Source organism: Camponotus floridanus, unplaced genomic scaffold (genome assembly GCF_003227725.1).
Source record: "Camponotus floridanus strain SB8 unplaced genomic scaffold, Cflo_v7.5 scaffold36, whole genome shotgun sequence".
In the NCBI taxonomy this organism is placed as follows: domain Eukaryota; kingdom Metazoa; phylum Arthropoda; class Insecta; order Hymenoptera; family Formicidae; genus Camponotus; species Camponotus floridanus.
This window is the reverse complement of record NW_020229503.1, coordinates 868,340-891,532: the sequence shown is the minus strand read 5'-3', so window position 1 is coordinate 891,532 and position 23,193 is coordinate 868,340. Positions and strand designations below refer to the sequence as shown.

The 23,193-nt window shown below is 36.8% G+C and overlaps 1 protein-coding gene across 3 annotated transcripts in view; it reads right to left on the bottom strand.

Annotated features, from left to right (window-relative positions):
* Window positions 1-23,193, bottom strand: part of LOC112638738 (transcription factor Sp9-like) — a 147,091-nt gene that overhangs the window by 51,835 nt on the left and 72,063 nt on the right. For 2 of the 3 annotated variants that reach the window (XM_025410927.1, XM_025410930.1), the window contains exon 1: window positions 8,304-8,908. The exons of the other annotated variant lie outside the window; for it this stretch is intronic. In XM_025410927.1, the coding sequence (XP_025266712.1) occupies window positions 8,304-8,417 (114 nt within the window). In that variant the 5' untranslated portion in view covers window positions 8,418-8,908. Of the gene's footprint in view, window positions 1-8,303; window positions 8,909-23,193 lie in introns of those variants that run through there. 3 annotated transcript variants of the gene reach the window in all.

Below are 23,193 nucleotides of genomic sequence, written 5' to 3'. Positions count from 1 at the left end.
AAGTGCCTTACAATATCAAATTTATAAATTTCGAAATTTATTAGATTTATTAACTTTTGACGTAGCTAATCCAGTTTGTTTTTAATTTTTTTGGAGCATGAATAAAAAAGATAAGAGAATACAACTAGATTATACTTGCAATTTAATATAATAAAACTGTTTAGTATTATTATAGAATTTAAAAAATACCAAATTTTCTTTTGAATGAAAAAACATTTACAATTTTATTCATTAAGTATACTTGACATGCATTTTTAATTATTATTTTTACTCGAGTCAAAAACTTTTGTAATCAAATTAAAATGTCGCTCTTAAAATTATTATAAGAATTTTAAAGTCATAATAAGAATAGAAATATTTTTTCTATTATAAAGTTTTATCTAATTATTATTATAAGCATCTGCTCTTTAACGACAGAAACATTGATACTGAATTTTCTATTTGCATGAAACATTTCACAAATTTGTGTCCGTAAAATAAGATTTCTGACCCGATTAATAAAATTCTTTTCGCGCGTTAATTATAATATATCGTTTAATTTAAATAACACGTCTGCTTCAATTCTTTTAAACCGCTCAAATAAGATAGATACAAATAATGTATACATAATAACATTAATGCGCACACTTCTGTCATGTTCTTGACAATTTTCGTTGATGTATCGCCCATTATAAAGTAACCACCATCTGGTCAGCGTGATTTCGTTATCATCGCATCGCCCGGATAGTATTTACGTTAGATGGTACCCCCGAGATAGACGCGTCCAGGATAATCGATAGACTGATGAGACTCCGTAGAGAGGTGAGAAATAGGAATAGGTTCGCGGAACGGGAAGGGAGCGCGTTATCGGCCACGAGTCCTGGCGATTATGCGTACATCGCGTGCCACCGACGTACAAAAGGTGCGACCCGCCCACGCCCTTGCGTATCGCGAGGTTGGGAAGGGAGGATGGAGGAGCGGGCCAGGGAGGCGAGAGGGAAAGAGGGTGCGAAAAGGGATGTTTTACAATGAACCGAACCAAAGACGGGCGTTAACGCTCGCGGCAAGGACAAATGGCGTGTTGGGGCCGAGAGGGCCAGTCGTGTGTGCCTAGTAGCTATCGAGTTTCCCCCGTTTTCTCGCACGAGAGCGTTTCTTTGAATTTACCGCGGCCGGAAACTTGACGTGAATCCCGGGCACGTAGCACGTTCCCCAGGATGAATCGTTGATCCGGAATATTAACGGCGGACGAAATATCCCGGCTTAATCCGACACTAATGTATGGATATTCCGCGTTGTCGAAAAAAATTGATTAGCGCCGATCGACTACCGATCGTGACGCGTCCTCGATGATCGGCGCGATGGATCGACCTATGGCCGGTCTACGCTGGGTCTCTCGATGATGGATCGTTGATTGGCAGAGACGGGCCATGGGGTTGAAAGGGAAATGGGGCCTAGGGGCCTTACGGGGGCGGATAATGACAGGGCGGCCTCGCGTAGCGAAGATGGTCCGCGCTGGGACCAGCGCTCTCGGCTCTCGGGCTCTCTCTCACACGGCCATGTGGCCATCGGGAGATGCTGATGGACTAATAATTACCAAGGAACCAGCTCCGTCGTGCGTGGCACGGCTGGCAGCGTCGAAAATGAAGATTCACCTCAGCAAGTTGAAGCCAGATCTTGTCTACTATCTGCTAACGGTGTGTTAAGCCTTTGCCGAAACCGGGCCGAAGGACGTGAGAGACGATCTTTTATCGATGTGTCGACATATCGGTATTTCTATAAGGGTGTCTACTTCCTAGAAAAACACGGAAAGCTTGGAATTCTCAGAGATTTATTTTGTATCTAGAAAAATTAGAGAATTTCTGTGACAATTTTTTTAGATTTTAAAAAATTAATTTTTATGTAATTGTGAATTTTTAAAATTTAATTTTGAATGAATTTTTTTTCGATAATTTTGCTCCTACATTCATAAACAGTTGGCAATTTGCCGATAAATCAAGTTGTGAATTATGTGAAAAATTAAAATGTGAATTATATTAAAATGTATTATGAATATATATCTATTTATATCCAATGTTTTAATAAATTTTTAATACATAATAGATATTTTTATTGCAATTTTTAATGATAAAAAAAGAAAATGTTATGCAATGTTTATCTTATGAAAGCTATTCAGTATATTTACAAATCTGCATTTGAAACTCAAGTGGCTCTATGTATTTTTCCTTTATATGAATGAAAAACAATGCACACAATAACAAAAATTTATTTTTGAAAATTGTAATAGAAAGCCTCTTTATTTAGAATTTTGAACAAAAATACTTGTCGAAAATTCGGGGATTTTCAGAGAAAATTTGTATTTTTCCTTTATATGAATAAAAAAAACACACAACGTATATAATAAAAAATTTTATTTTTGCAAATTGCAATAAAAATCCTCTTTATATGAAGTTTGAACAAAAACTTTGAACAAAAATGAGTAAAAAAAAAACAAAAAAAAAACAAATAACGTATAAAATAAAAAAAATTTATTTTAGAAAATTGCAATGAAAATTCTCTTTATATGAAATTTTGAACAAAAATTCCTCAAAAATTCAGGAATTTTCTCAGGGAATATTTTTATAAAATTTAAGTAGATACCTTGATCGAATACGAGCTCTTCGTTTACAAATTTCAAATTATCCTCGCAGCATGTATAGAAACAAATGAGAACTACGAGAATCGTCGTTCAACTTTCCACCGTTGCAATTCGCAATAGTACAAATTTCGCGAAGACGCCAGAGAGGCTTTTAAGGCCGCGTAGCATGTTTCACCGCGAAACCGACACGACGGGGGGGGGAAACTCGTCCGCGAACTGATTTACGGACTCGCTGCCGCGGTCGATGCCGGGGCGTAAGTCGAGATTCTGTCTACATCGTGCTTCGGGATAGAGAGACGCCCGACCACCAGTCAGCCCGGTCAGATTTATGGGGTGTTTCTCGGGGAAGAGAAGACGAAAAGATCCCCCTTTCTCCTCGCGCCTTCTTCGTAATTCACGCCTTCGTCGCTCTTTTCCGCGGTCTCGGTGAAACGACGCAAATAAGGCGCACCCTATTTCGGGAGGGACAAGCGATCGAAATAAATATCCTCCCTCGATTTATTTTATCCCGCTGCCCTCGATGCTATTGCTTTCTATTCGTAGCGAATTCCGAGTACATTAGATGTAGATAAAAAGATTATAGTGTTGAACGAGTTACCGGATGCTGTGGCTCATATTGATCTGCATAAATTTACACCATTTTTGAGCAAAATAAGACTCGAACCATATATTCCGCTCATCTAATCTGAGTAAATCATTTTCAGCGAATTAATTTCTAGTCTTTTTTTACATAGTACGTGAAAATAGTATAGTGTGAAAAAATATGCAGAATACATGCACGCTATGATTAAAAAATATTATTATTAATAATGTTACTATAATATAATACAAATTATAATATTTTATTATAATTATTATTAATTAAAATAATCTTGTAATTTTAAGAAGTATATAAAATACCTCGGAATTTTTATTCTTTGCATAAATAGCTGGCAAGCATTCTTGTCTGCGTAATTGAAGCAAATTAGGTGTGACATTTAAGCACGAGTAATTCATGGGAGAATGTGGCGCGAAGGAAATCATGATTCTTTAATGGCTCGCAGACAGGGAAGAAGTAATATAGATGAGTTATCGGCGAGGAGGGTTCTATATAAAAGAATTTCTGCGTTATACACAATATAATATAGATGTAGAACGTTTGAACGGCAGCCGACGGCAAGAGGTTGATCATGCGCTATAATTAACGATAATAGTGATAATAATCGACCGTAAGGAAAGAGTTCCGTAATGACGATTAACCATCTCACAAAGCGTACTATCGTCTCGGTGCGACGTTTGAAAAACTTTTCCTTGATTGATGTGAGAATAATATTCCAAATTTAGCAAATTATTATTGTATAAATAGCGATCGATCGATTGCAGGAAGAAAAAAATGTTCAGTGCCATGAAAGTAATTACAATTTACACTCAATTTCAAAGAAATGAAAAGAATTTTAATCGGTAAATTTTTAATTGCCAACAAAAACTTATCGCTATTTTTTATATCTATACATTGAGAAAAAAATTGAGAAAAAAACTCGACTATAATATTTTCAACTAATTATTATATTTTTAAATGAAACATTTCAATATTTAAATTAAATGCGAACATGATAAAATTTAATTTAGATAAATATTTCAATTAAATATTTCAATTAAAAAAATAATATTTAATTAAAAATATTTAATCAAATTTATAATTTTTTTTTTCAGTGTATATTAGAATTATTTGTAACATAGAATTTATAGCAAATTCTAAAAATACTTTCTGGCAAATTTATGTAATAATTTATTACTGCTAAATATATATGCTAATTATTAATTATTAATTATTTGAATAATAATAAATATAATTAAATAAATATATGAATTTTCATATTACAACTGTAGAATTTTTTAAAAAACTATTTTTCTGTCAAACTTTATAACAAGTGCGATTAGCCTTAATATTAAAAGGCTGCATAGAAACTCCTTTTTTTTAATTTCATTAATAATTCAGATATGAATTCCAGCTCTATCATTTAAATTGATCAGGTGTAAAGCATAAGCAATATCACAGTACTTGCTAATCATTTATCTATCTTATTTAATTTTTTACACCTAGAAAATTACCACCATAGTTGCAAAACTATTTTTTTTTATCATGCAATCTATATATTAATTAAATATTTGCTCTTGATATACAGGGTGCCCCAAAAGGTCCCGGACCGGTCGTATATTTCATAAACTATGCACTTTAGAAAGAAATGTTTCAGACAAAAGTTGTATGACTTGAAGGGGGCCATCAGATAGTGGCAATGATTTGACCTTGGAGAGTCATTTGAAAGTGACGTAAAGGTCATCTTCAATTTCTTAAATAGAACCCCCTATTTTTTATTACATATTCGTGTAGGTTATCTCGAGAGCTTTCCAAAACATTATAATAAAGTATTTCTTCATTGAGTACTTTTCGAGTTATGAGGCTTGAAATCATTTCTTAATTTTGCATAAACCATAAAATATCTAGTAAAATATTTATTTTTCGATTATCTTATCTTAATACTTTTATGTACAAAATAATGAGAGGAATCACTTGGTGTAAAGAAAACACATAATTGTTTTAAAAAAAATATGTAATTGTTAATTGCAAATTACATATTTTTCTCTTAAAAACAACTATGTTTTTTCTTTACACCAATTGATTCCTCTCATTATTTTGTACATAAAAGTATTAAGGTAAGATAATCGAAAAATGAATATTTTACAAGATATTTTACGGTTTATGTAAAATTAAGAAGTGATTTCAAGCCTCATAATTCGGAAAGTACTTAATGAAAACTAACTTAATTATAGTGTTTTGGAAAGCTCTCGACGTGAGCTACCAGAATATTTAATAAAAAATAGGGAGTTCCATTTAAGAAATTGACGGTGATCTTCACGTGACTTTCAAATGACTCTCCCATGTCAAATCATTGCCACTATCTGATAGCTCCCTTCAAGCCATACAACTTTTGCCTGAAACATTTCTTTCTAAAGTGCATAGTTTATGAAATATTCGACCGGTCCGGGACTTTTGGGACACTGTGTATAATATCCTGTTTGTTTCGATCGGCGATCGACACAGTTTCGTTGGATGCCGCGGCAGAAAACGATCCCGAGCAGGATGATCGCCGCGAGCCAAGTGTCGCGGTTTGATACGCGTCACGGGACGTCCAACATCCTCTTCCCTCGAAGCGCACGTGTCGGGAATACATGAGGAAAGTATTCCTAGAGGGGGAGAGGTGGCAGTGCGCGAAAGTTCGGCGTGCGAAAAGGGGGGGAAACAATTAACCTGGCCAAGGACCTGTGCCAACAAATTCGCGCGCATGTTCTGGCTGGAAGTTGAGATCGCGAAATGACGTGCAAACTGAGGGACGCCCTCGTCCGCCCCCCGGCAATACGGTAATCACTATAATTACGTATCGAGCCCTTATATTAATATCCCCCAGCTACGTCTCTCTTTCCATCTTCTTCGATCTTCCTCGTCGATTCCACGGCGATTTCCCCCGTTCGTCGCCTCGGCCGCGCGAAAGCGGAACTTTTTTTTCGCGCGACTTAAATCGCCCGCGATTTATTATTTCCTCGCTTAAGTAAACTCAATTCCGTCGTCTTCCTCTCGCACTTGACTCGATTTTTAATTAATATTTACTCGTCCTTTTTGAAGAATTTGTCCATGACAATTCGCGACCTTAAGGAAATTATTGAAGGACGTCGGCTGACGTTTTCCTCACAAGGATACTGGTATCCATGCTCTCATCTTCAATCGGCAAATTTAATCGAGCGATCCGATTGGCAATCGGGTGAATTGAATTTTCCGCGAGCCCCAACAAATTGATCGAAAATGGCTGGTTGCGTTAGTTGTCCCTCCCTCATACTAGACATCGGGAGATGAACAATTAACGGAGGGACCACCCAGGATCATCGGGGAAGAAAACTGCGAAGGGTGCACTGAGAAAAATCTGTGTATGATTCACAGCATTTCGGTTAAATCAAACAAGAATTTCTAGTTATCATGATAAGACTCGATTTTTTATAACTAGAACGTTTAATACACTGAGAAAAATGAGAGAAATGTCCGATGAAAAGGTAACGAACGGATATTATCATTTTAATCGGATCATTTTAATCGGATATCTGATCGGAAAATTCCGAATTTTGAACTTTCTGATCAGATATCCGATCGATCGATATTTTCTGATTGGATATCTGATCGGTTTCTTTTTTTTCCGATTAAGGTGATAGATATAATATCCGTTCGTTACCTTTCCACCGGTTTTTTTTCTCAGTGTAGATTTTACTGTAAGGATTTCGTTAGTATTTTCTGGTTGGATCTATAAAATTTCTTGTTACATTAATTTCTTTGCTTGCTTCTTAACTTAACTCGTATTCAATATTTGCCATGAAATGTATATAAAGAACTAGTATTAACATGAAATCCAAAGTATATTTTTTTCTCTTACGAGCAGTAGTGCCAGAAAGAAGACGCTAGCTCTCTGATTGTGCGTGTCTGAGCTGCATCCTCTTCTGGCATCACTGTTTATCAGTTTAATTTCTAACAAACTGAATTTAAAATAATTTATTTAATAATCTGGATTGAATTTATCCAATAATCTTGTTGGAATTCAAAATATCAAACAGACTTTTGAGATTAGATGGAAAAAATTTTAGACGACTTTGGTGCTGGCGAGTTTAGTATCATTAACCAGAAAATTTGGTAAATTTAACAGGAAGAAATTAATCAGATTTATCTGGTAATTCCTACAAAAATTCTGGTTCGTCCATTTTCCAACAGACATACTGGTTGAATCTACCAGAATTCTAATTAATGCAATCAGGTTTTTCTCAGTGCACTGTTTATCAGTTTAATTTCTAACAAACTGAATTTAAAATAATTTATTCAATAATCTGGATTGAATTTATCCAATAATCTTGTTGGAATTCAAAATATTAAACAGACTTTTGAGATTAGATGGAAAAAATTTTAGACGACTTGGTGCTGGCGAGTTTAGTATTATTACAAATAATAAAGGTATAAGACTCAAAATATAAAATTAACAAACTAGTTTCAATAGCAATACGAGCCGAGCGTCGATGTTATGACACATTTATTTATTTATTATACAAAAGAGGCATGAAACAAATAAAAATAAAAATAAAATTAAACGAAGGAATAGCGAATAAAAATTTTACTTTGTTATATTTTTATCACATCATCACATTTGCGCTGAAGATGATCCAAAAATAAGATCGAAACGTTCGCTATTCTTTCGTTTAATTTTATTTTTATTTTTATTTGTTTCATGCCTTTTTTTGTATAATAAATAAATAAATGTGTCATAACATCGACGCTCGACTCGTATTGCTATTGAAACTAGTTTATTAATTTAGCATTATTAACCAAAAAATTTGATTAATTTAACAGGAAGAAATTAATCAGATTCATCTGGTAATTCCTACAAGAATTCTGATTCGTCCATTTTCCAACAAACATACTGGTTGAATCTACCAGAATTCTAATTAATGCAACCAGATTTTTTTCTCAATGTGTCGTCGCAGAATTCCAACCCCACTCGCAGAAATGACGAGTCGTCGAGATTATTCATTTTGTTTTCGCTTTTAAACTATATAACTTTATTACCGTCTCCTTAATAAACATGTACGTCTCTTTAAATAGATCTCGACATCTTACCTCAAGATACTCCGCTTCCTGTACGGGATGCAGACCCTGTTGCGGCGCCGTCGGCGTGATCGTCATCACATTCTGCGGATGACCGTTATGCGAATATTGATACGCGCAATTCATCTCCGATAAATTTTCCCTCAAACTGACACGCCTCTTGAAGATCGACCGCGATCCCGGGGGATTATCCTCGATGATTATCCTCGGTTTCGTTTGATTCGATCCGCTTCCTCGACGATCGATATCCGATCACGAGCGGCGGTTATCCTTTCCAGATACACGCGATGACACGTTGGAAGGTGCATCGACTCGTAGAATCAGCCCGGAGTATTCCTTCGGAGTCCTCGTATATCCCGATAATCACGGTAATTTCCGCGGCTGCCGTTCTCAACCGCGAACAGGAGGCGGAGGAGGTCAGTCGATAACGAGGTCGGTCGAGGACGCGGACGAAACGCGGATTTCTCTCTCGCGAATTCCGCCAGCCTTCCACGCGGAAGGAGGTAACAATTATCGGAGGGAACCGAGATGCACCTCGCGGCGTGCAACAATTATAACTGAGCTTTTTCGTCCCCCACACGTAGGAGAGGAGCGGCCCGGCCGTGGAGGCCGAGCCGGATCAACGCGTTCCCTTTCTCTCTTCTTCCTTCGATTCTCCCGCTCTCTCTCTCTCCGCCGCCCCCTCCCCCTCCCTGTCGCGATGTACGCGCCTGTATGCGTGGGCCGTGCGTGCGTGCGCGTGCCTCAAGGAGAGAGTGCGTCGAGTGGTCGTTCCTAAGAGTTCCCTCACGAGTATGTTTCCATCCTGAAAGGTGTTGCTGGTGGGGCGGAAACAGCGCCCGCCCTCGCAACGATCCTCCACGACCTCGCGATCGCGTCTAATCCACATTGCAACCCTAACGAGAGTGCCCCGCTCGTCCCCTCCCTCGTCGGGTCGGGTTACCCCCCTCGACCCGCTCCCACCCCCCGCCACGGGTGTTATCTTCGTCCTCCCTCCATCGCGGCGCGGATCGCGCTTTCGACCAATTAAAACGCTCTACGATCACGTGGTTCAGCGCCAGCGTCTTCCTCTTCTTCGGCCTCTTCTCGTTCCTCCGCGTCCTCCTTTCTTGTCTTCTTCTTCTTCTTCTTCCCTCGCTCTCTCTCTCTCTCTCTCCGTCGTCTCCTCCACCTGCATCCCCTTTCCCTTCGCGCGATCTCATTGTCCGTTCGTTTCTCCTCCTCTTTACTCGCTTTCTCTCCTCGTTGCTCTTCCGTTTGGTGGAAAGATACTCGGCGTCGCGCGAAAGACTTTCGGGACCTCGTGCCTGGACGTTGAAGGGAGAAGGAGAGACGGAAAGAAGATAGGAGAATTACAATGACTAGGTCCGAGATATTAGGATATGTCGTTACGCTGAAGAACAGGTTTCTGGATTTTACACTAGTTAATAGCAATCCTCGGCTATGGGAAATGATACCGTGTCCAGCAGTCTTCGACACGTCAGCGAAATTCCTTTCGCAGATGGCTATTGATGTTATTACGCTGAATTAGATTTTTATTAATATATTCTAATTAAACAAATATCGGCAATTCTCCTCTTCTTATATTACTTTGTCTTTGAATATTAATTTTATGCTTACACTGAGAAAAAAATCTGGTTGCATTGATTAGAATTCTGGTAGATTCAAGTATGTCTGTTGGAAAATGGATGAACCAGAATTCTTGTAGGAATTAGATTAATCTGATTAATTAGATTAATCTGATCAGAATCTGTTTAATTTCTTCCTGTTAAATTTACCAAATTTTCTGGTTAATAACTAATTGGCTAATAATTATAAATTTACCAAATCTTCAATCCAGATTACTGAATAAATTATTTTAAATTCAGTTTGTTAGAAATTAAACTAATAAACAGTGCACTGAGAAAAATCTGATTGCATTAATTAGAATTCTGGTACATTCAACCAGTATACCTGTTGGAAAATGGAACGAACCAGAATTTTTGTAGGAATTATCAGATGAATCTGATTAATTTCTTCCTGTTAAATTTATTAAATTTTCTGGTTAATAATACTGAACTCGCCAGCACCAAGTTGTCTAAAATTTTTTCCATCTAAAAGTCTGTTTAATATTTTGAATTCCAACAAGATTATTGGATAAATTCAATCCAAATTATTGAATAAATTATTTTAAATTCAGTTTGTTAGAAATTAAACTGATAAACAGTGCACTGAGAAAAATCTGATTGCATTAATTAGAATTCTGGTAGATTCAACCAGTATACTTGTTGGAAAATGGAACGAACCAGAATTTTTGTAGGAATTATCAGATGAATCTGATTAATTTCTTCCTGTTAAATTTATTAAATTTTCTGGTTAATAATACTGAACTCGCCAGCACCATGTCGGCTAAAATTTTTTCCATCTAATCTCGAAAGTCTGTTTAATATTTTGAATTCCAACAAGATTATTGGATAAATTCAATCCAAATTATTGAATAAATTATTTTAAATTCAGTTTGTTAGAAATTAAACTGATAAACAGTGATGCAGCTCAAACACGCACAATCAGAGAGCTAGCGTCCTCTTTCTCTGTAAGAGAAAAAAGTATACTTTGGATTTAATGTTAATACTAGTTCTTTATATACATTTCATGGCAAATATTGAATACGAGTTAAGTTAGCAAAGAAATTAATGTAACAAGAAATTTTATAGATCCAACCAGAAAATACTAACGAAATCCTTATAGTAAAATCTATGAAACGTTCTAGTTATAAAAAATCGAGTCTTGTCATGATAACTAGAAATTCTTGTTTGATTTAACTAAAATGCCTTCAATCATATACGTCTTGTTGGTCCAATCAAAAGATTTTTCTCAGTGTGTATTTGTCAAATTTCCGCTAAAATTCGATTTTTATTAGCTATTATAATTTAGCAATTTTGTTTAAGGCCACTTATACTATCGCCTAGAATTGCGATAATGATATATCATTTACGATAGCGACTCTCACAATGTTGCGATAAACAAGACCCTTCGCTCTAATATAAAAATCTATACACTATTTGTTGAGATAATCTAATAATAATGCTCGAGTAAACAAATATACCGCAAAAATACTGGCGGGGAAGAGATCGGCTATAAAATATCATCGGCGTAATAACTTAAGACATTCGCACACACGCGAATCTTCAGGCGTTAAATTGATATCATAAATAACAGGATAGTGTATCATCGAGACATAAATTTGAACGATATAATTATCGTTAATACAAAATTACAGTCGTGGATGGTTACCTGATGCATTATTGCTAATAATAACGATTGACCGGTCGCTCATGTAAACGTACATTTATGTTGGCATAAGACACACAGTTATTTCTTATCTCCGGCAGCTTTGTTACCTGATATAAATCGAAATCGTTCATGAAATCGTTTATCATGGAAAATGAATATTTTCCCTTTTTTTTAATTTTCACCTTTCCTCTTTTTAGATTTTTACAGAAAGACATAAGCGAGTTACTGAAACATATTCGATTCACTATACGCGAGAAAAAATATTATAATATTATATATGTACGATGATATAAACAAGATAATCGGTCATCATTACTACCAATGATAAAAAATTGTGAAAAAATTATTTCAACTTTTATGTGGATATAACTAAGCAAATATTTGCTAAAATCATATATATAATTGTTTTCGATCTTAGAAACACGCATGCATTTCTATCGCGTGTCTCGATAAACTTTGCGAGTTATTCATTCGTGCATGTGTAACAATAATTTAATAGCTGACATTTATCATTATGTTACAGGAAAGATGTCGGAAAGAAGCGATTGCGAGAGGATCGACGAGCGAAATCCTTCGACGAGAGCTTCAATGGATCCCTCCTTCAGACTCATAATACTGGAGGTAATTCATTCTTTTTCCATCTGTCTCTGGTGTTTGTAATTTGATACAGTGGGAACCGCGTGTGATCTCTATTGAATCGCTAGAAAAAGGATTCAAAGGATTATTTCAGTAATACCGAGGGTGCGCCGCCGACAGTCGCGCATCCCCCTTCCAGCCTCACACCCACGCGTGTTCATTTCTCTTTAGAAAAGACGGCGCTGTACCATCGTTTTCCAACAATTCTTTCCATAAAAGACGGCGCTTTAAACCTTTTCATTTCGTACGAAATTAATAGTAACATTCAATCGTAAAAAATATTTACAATTAATTGAAAAATAACTTTTCTTTAATCTAAATAACTTTTTTTTTCAATCTAAGAAAGAGATAATCATTCTTTGTAGGTTTTTTATGTCGAGTATTATTTCAGTTCCAAAGTATCTTTTTTTAATAAAATTTTGTTAAGGATGTTTTGTATCTATTTTCAAAATATTGAGAATTTAATGAAAATTGTACAGAATGTCCTACATATGTTTAGAATCTTCAGTACAATTTTTAAATCGATTCACTAAAGCGTTCACAAATTATAAGAATTTTAATTTACACCGAAATAAATTAATTTAATTTCGTTACTATTATATTTCTATCAAATGAAATCAAATTAAATTAATAAATTAAATCAAATTGAAAATTAATATAAACTTTAGTAACATTTATATCTCCAAGGTTTTTGTTTTTGAAAAATTTACATTAATTTGAATTATAAAAGATTTATTAGATTTAAAAGATTTATTTATATATTGATTTTAATTTTTTAAATTACTGTGATTAAGGATGTTTTGTCCCTATTTTCAAAATATTGAGAAATTATACAGAATGTCCTTACATATGTTTAGAATCTTCAGTACAATTTTCAAATCGATTCACTAAAGCGTTCACAAGTTATAAGGATTTTAATTTGCACCGAATTAACTTATGTTCTTATGGAAAACGTATAACCACGTCGATTCAAATGACAAAAACACATGGGAATAATATTCAGAATTTGTTTAAAATTTGCAAAAGTTTAGATACAGAGGAAATATTCGATCAAATAATATTATACAAGTACTAACTGATTAAAAAGATATTAAATATAATTTAATTAAGTTAGCCATGTATGTGTCACAAGGCCAAATTCTCTGCCAAAAGTTAATCATTTCGATTAACAAAATTCGGAATATTTCAGTAAAAAACGCAATAAATATTAAAAAATACATCTCTGCTGTAGCTAAGATCAAATTATAATATTCCACACAATTTCTCATACTCAAAATACACCAAAAGTAGATATTCGTCAATATTGATTTTCAGCTACTTTTTGCTGGGATTGTACATACAAAATATCCTTAATCGTCGAGATTAAAATTTGTGATTAAATACTAAATTTACTGCGAGAAAATTATAAATTAATTGAAAAATTGAGAATCATAATATCTCTATCCCTCCCCAACATTTCATTAAAATTCAAAATTTCAAGTTTCTTGCAATATTAATGATTCAACATTTCATCACCAATATTTTATCATCCTTAATCTTTACAACAGAGTCCTTTGAGAAAATTCAAAGTTCTGATAACTGAAAAATTTAATTTTGAATAAAATAAAATAAGTTTTGTTTGCCCATAGTAACTATATATTATAATAACTCTTATAATTGAATACGAATTTTCTCAAAATACAGCGCTTTATCATGAAACGATGTACGAAATTGCAGTCTTCATTTTACAGACTATCTTTCATTAACCTATAAAGAAGCTCCCGAAATTAAAAAGTGGAAAATGAACATTTTTCACCATTCCTAAAATCGTATCGATCAACGAGCGACAGTTGGATCCCGGGGAAGAAAGCGGAAAGTGCGTTAGTTTAGGGTTGATCGATATACACGTGGCACGAGGCCAGGTGGCGCCAACGAGCTTTCCCGAAAAGAGAATAAATGTCGATCGCGTTAAGGGATGATAAACGACGCCGAAGGTGGATAAAACAAGCGGAGAAAAGCGAGCGATGTTGCGAGGAGCAGGAGGATGGAAGACAAGGAGGAAGGGAGGCGAGATGCGAGGGGGGATGAACGATGAAAAATTATGTCGGCCAACAAGACTCGTGCGTTCTCCTGGATATGAAACTGCCAGACGGATGGACGGACAGACGGACGAAAAGAACGAATGGCCGTTTCTTCTCCAACGGAGACGGGCCCGACGGTCTGTTATTACGTCTTTCTCTCTCTCCTTCTCTCGTCCCCTGTTCTCCGTGTCTTAGGAGAGAAGAGCGGATCGCGCGCGGCGTTATACCGACGAGAGAAAGAATAATAGCCTCCCTCCCTCCCTCCCGCCCTCCTCCCTGCATCCGTGGTCTACAATTAAAACTCTCTCTCGCGCGTATTCCCAAGGGCGGGAAGAGCTTCTCTCTCGTCATTGTAAACCGACTAATCGACTCGCTCGCAAGACAATTTCGCAGAAACGACGAGACGAAAGGGTTCGAGCGGATCGCGCATCCCCCATCCTTAGCTGATAGATACTCTGGCGCATCTAGCTAATGAAAACATTGGGCGTTCGCGTTTTCTCTCGCTGAAGAAAACCCATAGTGTACATGCACTTTTACATTTTACATCTTGAAACGAAAGTTCTATTCTTGATCACGGAAAACGCCATGATACCTCTTATCGTCTTCTCTTAATCGGCTCTTGGGGTCGGTACTTTATATCGGTGAATCAGAACGAAAGCTGGAAATGGTTAGTTAGTTCCTGTCGGCCTAATAATAGAAATCTGCGCGAGCATCGGTAGCGTCGGCATAACATCGAGCTGGAGGAGGGGGAGAAAAGGGGGAAGAGACGAGAATAAGAGGGTACTGCTGAGGGCGCAACGGTGGCAGTTGCTCGGGTGGCTTCGGTCCGCATTACGAGTTACGCGGGCGGGGTAATCATGATGATTCCGACTTCGGGTGGGTCATCATCTCGTCACCGCGTCACCCGCGGCCAAAAAACACCGGGACACGCACACCGGGGAGGACGACGACGTGCTCCTCGCAAAATAACCGCGTCTCGACCGCCACCGACACCGGCGTTGATCGACAGCACCACCATCACCACCGTCGGGCCGAGGGGGATTCCGAGAGAGGGGAGCTTTAAGATACTTTATGGACTTATCAATCACTTGATAGCCTGCGCATCGCGTTTCTTACCAGAAACGGCGCACCCTGTTATTAGCGACGATTAAAAGATTCCGCGCGGCGAACGGAATCGAGTGCCGTTTCCTCGATTCGTTTCATCGACAGGGATTTATGGTCTCCACCTCGCCCGATACGTAGGTCGTCGAACGTAGGTATCTTTGTTTTCACGGAGAGATTTACGTTGTCGTCGAAATGCGAAAGGCGCACTGAGAAAAAAATCTGGTTGCATTAAGGATGTTTTGTACCTATTTTCAAAATATTGAGAATTTAATGAAAATTAATAATTGTAATTAATAATTGTAATTATTAATGACAATTATTAGAATACAGAATGTCCTTACATATGTTTAGAATCTTAAGTACAATTTTGAAATCGATTCACTAAAGCGTTCACAAGTTATAAGGATTTTAATTGACACGGAATTAACTTGTGTTCTTATGGGAAACGTATAACCACGTCGATTCAAATGACAAAAACACATGGAAATAATATTCAGAATTTGTTTAAAATTTGCAAAAGTTTAGATACGGAGGAAATATTTGGTTAAGTAATATTATACAAGTACTAACTGGTTAAAAAAATATTAAATATAATTTAATGAAGTTAGCCATGTAGCTGTCACAAGGCGAGGTTCTCTGCCAAAAGTTAATCATTTTGATTAACAAAATTCGGAATATTTCAGTAAAAACGCAATAAATATTAAAAAATACATCTCTGCGCTGTAGCTAAGATCAAATTATAATATTCCACACAATTTCTTACTCAAAATACACCAAAAGTGGATATTCGTCAATATTGATTTTCAGCTACTTTTTGCTGGGATTGTACATACAAAACATCCTTAATCGTCGAGATTAAAATTTATGATTAAATATTAAATTTACTGCGGGAAAATTATAAATTAATTGAAAAATTGAGAATCATAATAGCTCTATCCCTCCTCAACATTTCATTAAAATTCAAAATTTCAAGTTTCTTGCAATATTGATGATTCAACATTTCATCACAAATATTTTATCATCCTTAATCTTTAAACAGAGTCCTTTCAGAAAATTCTCTACACTGTAGCTAAAATCAAATTCTAATTTTCTACAATTTCTTACTTAAAATACACCAAAAATGGATATATTCGCCAATATTGATTTTCAGCTACTTTTTGCTGGGATTGTACATACAAAACATCTTGAATTAGAATTCTGGTAGATTCAACCAGTATGTCTGTTGGAAAATGGACGAACCAGAATTCTTGTAGGAATTACCAGATGAATCTGATTAATTTCTTCCTGTTAATGTTACCAAATTTTCTGGTTAATAACACTAAACTCACCAGCACCAAGTCGTCTAAAATTTTGTCCATCTAATCTCAAAAGCCTGTTTAATATTCTGAATTCCAACGATTATTGGATAAATTCAATCCAGATTATTGAATAAATTATTTTAAATTCAGTTTGTTAGAAATTAAACTGATAAACAGTGATGCAAGAAGAGGATGCAGCTCAAACACGCACAATCAGAGAGCTAGCGTCCTCTTTCTGGCACTACTGCTCGTAAAAGAAAAAAAATATACTTTGGATTTAATGTTAATATTAGTTCTTTATATACATTACATTTTCAAATATTAAATACGAGTTAAGTTAACAGTAGCTTGCCGCCTAGTAAGCAAAGAAATTAATGTAACAAGAAATTTTATAGATCCAACCAGAAAATATTAACCCAATCCTTATAGTAAAATCTATTAAACGTTCTCGTTTTAAAAAATGGAGTCTTATCATGATAACTAAAAGTTCTTATTTGATTTAACCAAAATGCCTTCAATCATATACGTCTTGTCGATTCAATCAAACGATTTTTCTCAGTGCGATGAGAAATATTTCCTTCTTTCCGTTTTTTGAAGATGGCAACGCGAATAGTCGCAGCTGCGAATCGTCAGCGAACAGCTGATCCAGGCGAAAACACTGCCACTCGAAACTAATAACTGTTTATTTGATATCGGCGCAAGGGAATCGACGTTACCATTGGTCCGTAATTATCTTGCTCCAGGATCGAGCGAATTAAACCCGATCGCGTCAAGCTAGCCATCAGCCGTTTGGGGTCGGGGGTCCAAAGTCGATAGCCAGACGCGGCGCGGCTTATACGGAGATGTCTCGATATCTCGAATCGAAATCTCGGTGCCGATCGAAATTGAAGCCGAAGCGGGCCCGCGAGGCGCCTATCGGCAAATCCTCGCGTCGCGAAGGAACGAACCGTCTCGCTGCTTTGTGGGTGGACTTTGCGGCCGGACTCGCCGTATCTACCCCGGCCGTATACGAATGTTATGTACTCGCATTTTGGCCCGGGCGTGCAAGGGGCCCGAGCCGCGGCCGGGGCCCACGAACCCGGTAATTAAATAGCTGTACCCTGCAATTAGGGCCACTAAATCGTGGCGGTGCCCGGGCCCGGGCCAGCGAAGGGCCCGCCAGACACAAAAAACAACGTCGAAACGTTGCTTATGCCAAGCGAAAGGCGCACACATACACGGGTAACCAATACGTACTTCTACTGCGAGGGGGAGACCCTTCGAGGTCCTTGGTGTGCGTGTCGCGGGGGTGGTTTCCTAGCATGTGGGAACCTAATCGGGTGGAAAGAAACGGCGAGGCTGCCCTTCGAACCTGAAACACGCTCGACTGTCGTTTTGGCGCCTATCGTAATCCGCTAGTATTATAAAGCAGGCAGCCAACCTTTGCTAGTTCAATATCGTCGGCAAGAGAGAGACATGTACGAGTTTTAATAATCATATCGATCAATATCGTTGAATCGTACGTAGAGAGATAAAGAGATATCGAAATTAGAATGTCACGTGAAATTAAAAAGACGCGCGCGACAATTGGAAAGATATTCGACGCAGTCAATTTGTAAGGAGACTTTGCAGATTATCTTGAGGAATCTTATATCGGAGAGGGATCAGCGTGTAATACCACAACGGTCGCGCCAAGTCGTGCGAATTGCCTATCGCGAAATTAATTATCTTGCCTGAGCCGTCACGTCGGGCGACGTACTTTTAATCGGCGGAACGAGTTTGATGATCTTATCGTGCGATCGAGAGAAAAATTATGTTGAATTATATCATTCGCGCGAGCGAGCAGATACGTGAGTTGGCATCTCCCAGAGAGATAGTTATGCGTGATTAGCCTTTTTATGAATTTTTTTCACTTAACCAGAATTCCATTCGAGAGTGATAGAGTAATAACATATTTTATTTTTTGCACATATTATATATGCAGTCAGATATGTCGATTATACAGCAATCAATAGTATACGATTATAAAATTATTTGCATAATCATGGGTGTTTTTGCCTGGTATAAGAAAAACCTATCATATAGTTATGAGAGCCACATCTATAGCGATTCGTTTATCGGAAATGGGATTACAAATAAATTTGCGACATTGCAAAGTGATCAAGCTGCGCGAAAATTAACTCTCGCACTGAGAAAAAAATCTAGTTGCAGTAATTAGAATTCTAGTAGATTCAAGTTGTCAGTATGTCAGTTGAAAAATGGCTCGCCGTCTAGTAGCAAGCAAAGAAATTAATGTAACAAGAAATTTTATAGATTTAAGATCAGAAAATACTAACCAAATCCTTATAGTAAAATCTATTAAACGTGCTAGTTATAAAAAATCGAGTCTTATCATACTAACTCATGATAAGAAATTCTTATTTGATTTAACCAAAATACCTTCAATCAAATACGTTTTATTGGTACAATCAAACGATTTTTCTCAGTGAATTACAAATAAATTTGCGACATTGCAAAGTGATCAAGCTGCGCGAAAATTAACTCTCGCACTGAGAAAAAATCTGGTTGCAGTAATTAGAATTCTAGTAGATTCAATCAGTACGTCTGTTGAAAAATGGACGAACTAAAATTTTTGTAGGAATTACCAGATGAATCTGATTAATTTCTTCCTGTTAAATTTACCAAATTTTCTGGTTATTATTAATAAACTCGCCAGCACCAAGTCGTCTAAAATTTTGTCCATCTAATCTCAAAAGTCTGTTTAATATTCTGAATTCCAACAAGATTATTGGATAAATTCAATCCAGATTATTGAGTAAATTATTTTAAATTCAGTTTGTTAGAAATTAAACTGATAAACAGTGATGCAAGAAGAGGATGCAGCTCAAGCACACACAATTAGAGAGCTAGCGTCCTCTTTTTGATACTACTGTTTGTAGGAGAAAAAAAATATACTTTGGATTTAAATACTAATTCTTTATATATATTTTATGACAAATATTGAATACGAATTAAGTTAACAGTAGCTCGTCCCCTAGTAGCAAGCAAAGAAATTAATGTAACAAGAAATTTTATAGATTTAAGATCAGAAAATACTAACCAAATCCTTATAGTAAAATCTATTAAACGTTTTAGTTATAAAGAATCGGGTCTTATCATGATAACCAGAAATTCTTGTTTGATTTAACCAAAATGCCTTCAGTCATATACGTCTTGTTGGTACAGTCAAACGATTTTTCTTAGTGTGGGACAAATAAATTTGCGACATTGAAAAGTAATCAAGCTGCGCGAAAATTAACTCTCGGCGTTTCAATTAATTTTGTAACGTTGCGAAAAAAAAAACATTACACGTAACGTGACGCCGTAAAGATTAGAATCGTGTTAAATCTCGACGCTTTCCCGTTCGTGCCGGCTGCACGAAATGTTCACCATCGCCGATGCGCTTCCCGTCAAGGGGTGCGGAGGGCGCGGCAGAAGGGAAGATAATGGTAACAAACAGTCTTCCTTCCTGTTACAGAACAGGACAGTGCTGCTTTCCCGCTTCTCTTCCGGCTCGAGTAAAGTAGTACTGCTGCACTATCGCGATATCCGCGTATGCAAAATCGCGTATGCGCACGCACTTCTTGGGTCGAGAGCACCTCTAGATGGATGACTGAGCATCACGCTCTCTCTCTCTCTCTCTCTCTCTTTTTCTCTCTCTCTCTCTCTCTTTCTCCCTCTCTTTCCCGTTGTATTAAAATATCAGAGCCACCCCCGGCTAACCCTCCTGCCCTCTCACCCCCTCACGTCGTCCCCTCGACCGCGTTGGCATTAAATCAGCCACCCACCAGCCCTCGGGTTATCTAAAGAGCCTATCTGTGGACCGGCTAAGATATCGTCGCTGCTTTGTGCGAGAACTCGTTGCGTTTGTTGCGCGCCTACACGATTCTTCTCTCTCGTCGTTGGAGTACATACCTTGGAGCAGGTCCGAGAAAAGAGGGAGAAAAATTGAGAGAGAAATATGCACGCGCGGTCAAGGAAAGAGGTCTGGCTATTCCTGATAGTATTAGTCAATCGCGATTGCAATAATTATTTTTCTTGACTCCAGGAAGAGAGATTCGTATAATTTTCTCATAATTTAGGTAAATTGCGTGACATTTGTGAATATTTTTAAACTAGAATAACATACATATCGATCGCATTACCTTAAAAATACGTGCTCTTTTCATAGTAATTATTTTTTACAGAACGTAGGAAAATGTATTAAAAAATTGAAGGAAAGAACCTCTTAAAAGTAGAAGTAGAGAGTAGAACTGCACAAGACTTAAATCACTCAGTCAAGATGGTAAAAATGTAATTAATATGAGAGAATTTGCGATAACACTTAGGATTCGACAAACTGAATGAATGATAACAGACCGACAATCAAATAACGGCTAGAAAAATATGCGAGGCATAAGTGGCTCGGAAATTAAACCCAAACCTTTCGTTTTCCAGACAACTGCTCTTAATTATTTTCATTAAGTTATCCAGAATCATACCTAAAGTCATTACTTAATATAATTATATAGTTGTACGACTCCAGAGTGATGTGGAGGAATTTACCCATTTGTTGATCAATGTTGGGCTGGAAAAAACATGTCGGGAGAGGTCCTCTTATCCTCTGTTGGCGCTTATTTCATCTGCAGTTTCGCGTGACATTCTTCTGTGAGCATCCTTCTGTGTCGCCATTTCTAGCAGGGCTTAATGGCGGACTTCAAATTGTCAAAATACTTCCCGGATTTCAGATTTTTGCACGTAAAGATTGTCAACTGTTTATTTTCCAAAATTTCGTCGTTCGATGTTTGCTCGAGCTTTCCTCCGATTTTCTTCCCAATTTCGATTTCCCTGCTCGATCAGGCTCGCGTCAGTAAACATTGACGAGACAAAATTAAGTTAATAATATGAAATCGCAACGGTTTTTCGCCATATTTAATTCAATTCTTATTTCAGAATTAATGAAAGTTCAGTTTAGTTTAAATTGTTTCTATTTTATTGGATTTTTAGTTTAGTGATTGGTTGTGTTTTATACTAATTCATTTTTTTTTCTTTATATTTATTGCGTTTTTATTGTTTTTCAACTATAATTGTAATTTTAAATTAATCCAAAGCCAAAAGGATTAAGGAAATAAGTAAAAAAATTAAAATAATATATATTTTTTTCATTGTTTTTTACGAAAATTTGCATATGTCAGATGCGGGCTCATACAATTTTTTTCTCGTTTTTAATTTACAAATATATATATTTTAATTTCTTTTAACCAATAATCCTAATAATCTTAGTTTTGGAATTGTCTTGATAATTAATAAAATTTTGTCTTGATTTTGTTTCAAATTTCGAAAATAATATCAAGAGTAATCTTGATATTTCTTATATAACCCTAATTTCTCTCCTTGTACTAGATACAAAAATTTCGTGGATAAATTATATTTAATAAATTATATTTAAGATGGATAAATTATATTTAATTTAATTAATTTTTTATAATGTTCTCTTTGTTGCAGATGAGTGACATTGCAACGATCCCGCAAGGCGAGAAAATTCTCTCGGTGAGTCGACATAATACAATATTTTCTATTTTTCCTTTTTTTATGCTACGAGTAAGTTGATAGATATTTTCCTCAAATTTGAATTTTTCATTCACGATTCCTGGTTATTTGTTCAGCATCAAAGTTGCACTTAAAGACTTATTGAACACGTCGATGACTCGAAGCAGCAAGTATAAGTCAAATAGAAAAGTATAAATCTTGGGGTTTTCTCAAAACTTTTGCAATACTTTCCGAGCAATATCAAAATTAGTCTCGCGCAACCCTAAGCGAAAGAGATGTCGGCCGTGCGTGCAAGTTCTTTCAGTACCAACAGACAATTTAATTTTCTAATTATCGCAACACCGCCTCGATCGAAAGACAGAAAGAGCAAAAGAGAGAAAGAAAGAGAAAGAGAGAGAGAGACCAGATAAGGTATGCCGCCGTTATCTCGTCGTGGCATCTGCGTACGTAGCCGGGTACTCTATGGCGCATATAAAAGCTAATGGATCTCCACGCGAGGCTCGCTTCTCTGGACTCAATCTCAACTAATATTCTCGTACACGCGCATAAAAGAGAGAGAGAGAGAGAGAAAGATAGATAGACGGGGAAGAGAGAAAGAGAGAATACGCCCACGAGGTAAACGCGGATCGTCGCGGACGATGAGGCGAACGAGGAGGATAAGATCGAAGGAGGACGAGGGTGAGAGGCGGGGGATGCTCGCGTACTGCAGTGCGGTGAATTAATTGATTACCGCGTGCGCGTATCCCACGTACAATCGTTCTTACGGCGGAGAACGACCGCGGTAGAGGGAGAAACTTGCGGAGAAGAGAAAAAGCTCGTCGAATGTCTTTCCCTGAACGTTTTGTCCTCAAAGTCAAGTATCATCTTTCGCACGAAATTTTTTCTCTCCTTTTTCGAGGTGGAAATTACTTTAGCCCTCTATATTGTTCATACCGCGAAATAAAAATTCAAAACTTAAAGACACTTATCCTATTAAGAGGATCC